Here is a 7,845-nt window from a genome sequence, read left to right as displayed (position 1 = left end):
ATATATATGTAGGTGTGGGAAAAATCACAAGACTACTTCATCTCTACAGAACTGTTTCATGAGGGGTTCCCTCAATCATCAGGAGATGTCCTGATGAAACAGTTCTGTAGAGATGAAGTAGTCTTGTGATTTTTCCCACACCTACATATTGCGCTCTACCACGGTATCGAGCACTATTCTCTGGATAATCCAATCAAGATATATACATATATATGTATGTATATATGTATAAACATGTGTATATGTATGTATGTGTATGTATATATATATATGTATATTTATACATATGTATAAATATATATGTATACATATGTCTATGTATATATATACATACATACATACATACATACAAACATACACACACATATACGTATACACATAGATATATATATATACATATATATATGTGTATATATATATAATGTGTATACATATGTGTTTATGTATATATATGTATATATATGTGTGTGGAATTGGATTGCACTGTTATGATATTGCTGTGTAGTGGTTTGTTGGATTGATTAAAAAAAAAAAAAAAAATTGATTTAAAAAAAAAAATGAGAATCGATTCTGAATCGCACAACGAATTCGATTCATATTCGAATCGATTTTTCCCCACACCCCTAACATATATATATATTTATAAATATATACAGTATAATGTGTATATGTATAAATGTTTTATATACGATATTTTTAATGTATAGACTTGGTCAATTTTTATGGGTCTTGCAGTAAATGTAAAACTTTGTAAAGAGGTTGCTCGTATTTTTGTAAATGTATTCCTTTTTGATATCAATGGGTAGGAATGGTACCTGCCCGATTCCATGAACCAGGGAATTGTTCCGTAACAAACAAACAAACAAATACGGCATTCCAGAGTAAATCTGAGCTACCAAGTTCGGCCATTGGGTTTAACTCCGAGTCTCCTGCTCAAGGACACGAGACAAACTGAAGGACAGAGGTGTAGTTGGTCCAAGTGTGAGATTAGAGGACGACCCGCTCTTACCTTCTGAGCCGTGGCCGTCCCTCGTGAAGGCAGCTCCTTCCCCAAACAGGTTAATCCAGGTTTGAACTTGGATTGAGCGCACAGCATCACTCGATGCAAATGAAAGCACACACTCCTGGGAGGAATACATATCGTGTACAATAACTACGACTTTGTATTTTCCCCGTGTAGGCCGTGGAGTACAGGTGGAGTCCATCCTAAAGGACGACGAGACTCTGACATCCTTCCTTCTAAGGGACGTTCCTCTCAGCGAGGCTGTGGTCAATGAGCTTGTCAGTGCCCGGATCAGGCCAGAACAGGTTATTACGGACATACTTCTATGGGACACTATCATAAAAAACTGGACATCATTGGATGCCCCGCGGTTGTCCGCAACCATGTCTTTCTAGTTTAAACTGCTCTCTGATTTATAACTCATAGTAGTCTCAGAGCATTCAATCGACCGCAACTGGACTGTTTGGTTTGTCTTAGAAGACGTTTTGCTTCTCATCCCAGTAGACTTCATCAGTTCATGCTCATAGACTTACTTACATTGGCCAGATCTAGTCTTAGGCTGGTCGGATCTGATGTAACTGAAGAAGCCGACTGAGGTTTTGGCACCAGCCCCTCGACTAGATCTGACCAATCTAAGTCTAAGACTTGATCTGACTAATCTTAATCTAAGACTAAATATGACCAATCTAAGTCTACGAGCATGAGCTGATGAAGTCTACTGATGTATTGGCCCCAGCCGCTAGACTAGATCTGACCAATCTAACTCTATGAGCATGAACTGATGAAGCTTACTGATGTATTGGCATCAGCTTCTAGACAATATCTGACCAATTTAAGTCTAAGAATACATCTGACCAATTTAAGTCGAAGACTAGATCTGACCAAACTAAGTCTAAGATTGGATCTGACCAATCGAAGTCTATGAGCATGAACTGATGAAGCCTACTGTAGTTTTGGCACTATCTGCTAGACTAGATCTGACCAATCTAAGTTTAAAACTAGATCTGACCAATCTAAGTCTATGACTAGATCTTACCAATCTAAATGTAAGACTAGATCTGACCAACAAAAGTCTAAGACTAGATCTGACCAATCTATGTCAATGAGCATTAACTGGTGATGCCTACTGAGGAATTGACACCAGCTGGTAGGCTATATCTGACCAATCTAAGTCTCAGACTAGATATGACCAATCTAAATCTAAAACTAAATGTGAACCAATCCAAGCCTAAGACTAGATCTGACCAATCCAAGTCCAAGACTAGATCTGACCAAGCTAAGTCTATGAGCATGAACTGAAGAAGCCTACTGAGGTATTGACACCAGCTGCTAGAGTAGATCTGACCAATCTAAGTCTAAGACTAGATCTGACCAACGTAAGTCTAAGACTAGTTCTGACCAATCTATGTCTATGGACATGAACTAATGAAGCCTACAACGATATTAGCACCAGCTGCTAGCCTAGATCCGACCAATCTAAGTCTATGAGCATTAACTGATGAAGCCTACTGAGCTATTGACACCAGCTGGTAGACTAGATCCGATCAATCTAAGCCAAAGACTAGATGTGAACAATCTAAGCCTAAAACTAAATGTGACCAATCTCAGTGTAAGACTAGATGTGACCAATCTAAGTCTAAGACTAGATGTGACCAATCTAAGCCTAAAACTAGATCTGACCAATCTCAGTCTATGAGCATGAACGGATGAAGCCTATTGAGGTATTGACACCAGCTGCTAGACTAGATCTGACCAATCGAAGTGTAAGACTAGATCTGACCAACATAAGTCTAAGACTAGTTCTGACCAATCTATGTCTATGAACATGAACAAATGAAGCCTACGGAGATATTGGCACCAGCTGCTAGCCTAGATCTGACCAATCTAAGTCTATGAGCATTAACTGATGAAGCCTACTGAGGTATTGACACCAGCTGGTAGACTAGATCTGACCAATCTAAGCCAAAGACTAGATGTGAACAATCTAAGCCTAAAACTAAATGTGACCAATCTCAGTTTAAGACTAGATGTGACCAGTCTAAGTCTAAAATTAGATCTGACAAATCTAAGTCAGATCCGCATGAACTGATGAAACCTACTAAGGTATTGACACCAGCTGCTAGAGTAGATCTGACCAATCGAAGTGTAAGACTAGATCTGACCAACGTAAGTCTAAGACTAGTTCTGACCAATCTATGTCTATGGACATGAACTAATGAAGCCTACAAAGATATTAACACCAGCTGCTAGCCTAGATCCGACCAATCTAAGTCTATGAGCATTAACTGATGAAGCCTACTGAGGAATTGGCACCAGCTGGTAGACTAGATCCGATCAATCTAAGCCAAAGACTAGATGTGTACAATCTAAGCCTAAAACTAAATGTGACCAATCTCAGTGTAAGACTAGATGTGACCAATCTAAGTCTAAGACTAGATCTGACCAATCCAAGTCCAAGACTAGATCTGACCAAGCTAAGTCTATGAGCATGAACTGATGAAGCCTACTGAGGTATTGACACCAGCTGCTAGAGTAGATCTGACCAATCGAAGTGTAAGACTAGATCTGACCAACGTAAATCTAAGACTAGTTCTGACCAATCTATGTCTATGGACATGAACTAATGAAGCCTACAAAGATATTAGCACCAGCTGCTAGCCTAGATCCGACCAATCTAAGTCTATGAGCATTAACTGATGAAGCCTACTGAGCTATTGACACCAGCTGGTAGACTAGATCCGATCAATCTAAGCCAAAGACTAGATGTGAACAATCTAAGCCTAAAACTAAATGTGACCAATCTCAGTGTAAGACTAGATGTGACCAATCTAAGTCTAAGACTAGATGTGACCAATCTAAGCCTAAAACTAGATCTGACCAATCTCAGTCTATGAGCATGAACTGATGAAACCTACTGAGGTATTGACACCAGCTGCTAGAGTAGATCTGACCAATCGAAGTGTAAGACTAGATCTGACCAACGTAAGTCTAAGACTAGTTCTGACCAATCTATGTCTATGGACATGAACTAATGAAGCCTACAAAGATATTAACACCAGCTGCTAGCCTAGATCCGACCAATCTAAGTCTATGAGCATTAACTGATGAAGCCTACTGAGGAATTGGCACCAGCTGGTAGACTAGATCCGATCAATCTAAGCCAAAGACTAGATGTGTACAATCTAAGCCTAAAACTAAATGTGACCAATCTCAGTGTAAGACTAGATGTGACCAATCTAAGTCTAAGACTAGATCTGACCAATCCAAGTCCAAGACTAGATCCGACCAAGCTAAGTCTATGAGCATGAACTGATGAAGCCTACTGAGGTATTGACACCAGCTGCTAGAGTAGATCTGACCAATCGAAGTGTAAGACTAGATCTGACCAACGTAAGTCTAAGACTAGTTCTGACCAATCTATGTCTATGGACATGAACTAATGAAGCCTACAAAGATATTAGCACCAGCTGCTAGCCTAGATCCGACCAATCTAAGTCTATGAGCATTAACTGATGAAGCCTACTGAGCTATTGACACCAGCTGGTAGACTAGATCCGATCAATCTAAGCCAAAGACTAGATGTGAACAATCTAAGCCTAAAACTAAATGTGACCAATCTCAGTGTAAGACTAGATGTGACCAATCTAAGTCTAAGACTAGATGTGACCAATCTAAGCCTAAAACTAGATCTGACCAATCTCAGTCTATGAGCATGAACTGATGAAGCCTATTGAGGTATTGACACCAGCTGCTAGACTAGATCTGACCAATCGAAGTGTAAGACTAGATCTGACCAACGTAAGTCTGAGACTAGTTCTGACCAATCTATGTCTATGAACATGAACTAATGAAGCCTACGGAGATATTGGCACCAGCTGCTAGCTTAGATCTGACCAATCTAAGTCTATGAGCATTAACTGATAAAGCCTACTGAGGTATTGACACCAGCTGGTAGACTAGATCTGACCAATCTAAGCCAAAGACTAGATGTGACCAATCTAAGCCTAAAACTAAATGTGACCAATCTCAGTTTAAGACTAGATGTGACCAATCTCAGTTTAAGACTAGATGTGACCAATCTCAGTTTAAGACTAGATGTGACCAATCTCAGTCTAAGACTAGATGTGACCAGTCTAAGTCTAAAATTAGATCTGACAAATCTAAGTCAGATCCGCATGAACTGATGAAACCTACTAAGGTATTGACATCAGCTGCTAGACTAGATCTGACCAATCTAAGTCTAAGACTAGATTTGACTAATCTAAGTCTAAGAGCATGAACTGATGAAGTCTACTGAGGTTTTGGCACCAGCTGCTCAACTCGATCTGACCAATCTAATTCTAAGACTAGATCTGACCAAGCTAAGTTTAAGACTAGATCTGACCAATCTAAGTCTAAGACTAGATTGGACCGATCTAAATTTATGAGCAGGAACTGATTAATCCTATTTGGATCAGAGCCGAAACGTCTTTTAAGACCAACCAATCAGACCAGTTGTGATCGATTGAATGCCCTGAGACTACAAAGACCTGGATGACTGAGAACATCCATGGACACAACTCATCTGAACAATTGCACCTTCTGTCCTTCCTCTCCACCCAGTTTGTCTTCGGGGTTCCAGACATCCACTTAAAGGACATCGCCTGCAGCTTGAACTTTCTAGAACGGTTCCTGATTTTCCCGAACCGCTGGGGACTCCACGCCGTCCGCAATGCCATATGCAGCCTCACCCCCCAGCGGCTGCAGATCATAGAGGACAAGTTTTACGCCAACATGGACATATTCAAGCTCTTCCGGGTGGTGAGTGCATCTTTAAACAATGGAAAACGTTGATTCTAATCAGGTCTTAATCAAGAGCTGGATACCGAATGTTGCCTTCAGAAACTAATGTACTGTTTTGATTGGTAGTCTTATCGATGTAACAAATTGTGGTTCTTAATTCATTTTTAATTAGAGCTCAGTAGGTTTTGCTAATTCCTGGTTCTTGCGCACAAGGTATTTTCTTATATTTCAGTGAAGTCATTTACAAAAGGTAAACATTATAGGCTGTAGGCTACTATGAGCGAGCAGCTACACAACAGCTATACACACACAAGCACACAAGCTAGGCATACGCAATAGGTCTGAAATGAGTACTGTCTGTATAAACTAGTATCAAATAATAATAGTTGCATATTACTGACACGTACAAAGACTTTGATACAACGTTGATTATACATACGTGTCCTTTAAAACCGACTTTGAAACAACGTTGCAAAATAGTTGTATTTGTAAATTGAGACAACGTTGATGTCTAACGTTGGATCCAGGTTGTTAGTTTGGAAATGGTCAAATCAAAGTCAGAACCCAACATTGGTTATTCGTCTTCAAAAAGCATGTTGTTTCAACATTGTATTTGTGTTGTAGGATCTTGTTTGGGAAATGACCAAAAATTCAATGGTCAAATCAACGTCACAGCCGGACATTGACTAGACGTCGTCAAAAAGCATGTTGTTTCAACGTTGTATTTGTGTTGTCGGATATTGGTTGGGAAATGACCAAAAATTCAGTGGTCAAATCAGCGTCGGAATCCAACATTTATTAGACGTTGTGAAAAAGCATGTTGTTTCAACGTTGTATTTGTGTTGTAGAATATTGGTTGGGAAATGACCCAAGTTTCAATGGTCAAATCAAAGTCAGAACCCAACATTGATTAAACGTCGTCAAAAAGCATGTTGTTTCAACGTTGTATTTGTGTTGTTGGATATTGGTTGGGAAATGAGCAAAAATTCAGTGGTCAAATCAACGTCAGAATCCAACATTTATTAGATGTTGTGAAAAAGCATGTTGTTTGCACGTTGTATTTGTGTTGCAGTATACTGTTTGCGAAATCACCAAAAACACAGTGGTCAAATCAACGTCAGAACCCAACATTGATTAGACGTCGTCAAAAAGCATGTTGTTTCAACGTTGTATTTGTGTTGTAGGATATTGGTTGGGAAATGACCAAAAATTCTGTGGTCAAATCAACATCAGAATCCAACATTTATTAGATGTTGTGAAAAAGCATGTTGTTTCAATGTTGTATTTGTGTTGTAGAATATTGTTTGCGAAATCACCAAAAATTCTGTGGTCAAATCAACGTCACAGCCGGACATTGATTAGACGTTTTTTAAAAGCATGTTGTTTCAACGTTGTATTTGTGTTGTAAGATAATGGTTGGGAAATGACCAAAAATTCAGTGGTCAAATCAACGTCAGAATACAACACTTATTAGATGTTGTGAAAAAGCATGTTGTTTCAACGTTGTATTTGTTTTGTCGGATATTGGTTGGGAAATGACCCAAGTTTCAATGGTCAAATCAAAGTCAGAACCCAACATTAATTAAACGTCGTCAAAAAGCATGTTGTATTTGTGTTGTAGAATACTGGTTGGGAAATGATAGAAATTCAACCTCAGAACCCAACATTGATTAGACGTTGTCAAAAAGCATGTTGTTTCAACGTTGTATTTGTGTTGTAGAATACTGGTTGGAAAATAACCAAGATTCAATGTTCAAATCAACGTCAGAACCCAACACTGATTAGACGTCGTCAAAAAGCATGTTGTTTCAACGTTGTATTTGTGTTGTAGAATATTGGTTGGAAAATAACCAAAATTTAATGGTCAAATCAACGCCAGAACCCAACATTGATTAGACGTCGTCAAAAAGCATGTTGTTTCAACGCTGTATTCGTGTTGTAAAATACTGTTTGGGAAATTACCAAAAATTCAATGGTCAAATCAACGTCACAGCCGGACATTGACCAGACGTCGTCAAAAAGCATGTTGTTTCAACGTTGTATTTGTGTTGTACGATATT

General features: G+C 39.0%; 1 protein-coding gene across 5 annotated transcripts in view; it reads left to right on the top strand.

Annotated features, from left to right (window-relative positions):
• LOC133569755 (retinal-specific phospholipid-transporting ATPase ABCA4-like) overlaps positions 1-7,845 on the top strand; it is a 170,282-nt gene that overhangs the window by 7,253 nt on the left and 155,184 nt on the right. For all 5 annotated transcript variants that reach the window (XR_009809877.1, XM_061922331.1, XM_061922332.1 and 2 more), the window contains 2 exons: positions 1,181-1,308; positions 5,606-5,803. Coding sequence is in view for 4 of the 5 variants with exons in the window: in XM_061922331.1 (XP_061778315.1) it covers positions 1,181-1,308; positions 5,606-5,803 (326 nt within the window). In the remaining variant the exon portion in view is untranslated. The remainder of the gene's footprint in view (positions 1-1,180; positions 1,309-5,605; positions 5,804-7,845) is intronic.

The sequence above is a fragment of the Nerophis ophidion genome, linkage group LG15 (assembly GCF_033978795.1).
Source record: "Nerophis ophidion isolate RoL-2023_Sa linkage group LG15, RoL_Noph_v1.0, whole genome shotgun sequence".
Lineage (NCBI taxonomy): Eukaryota > Metazoa > Chordata > Actinopteri > Syngnathiformes > Syngnathidae > Nerophis > Nerophis ophidion.
This window is presented reverse-complemented; position numbering and strand designations above follow the sequence as displayed.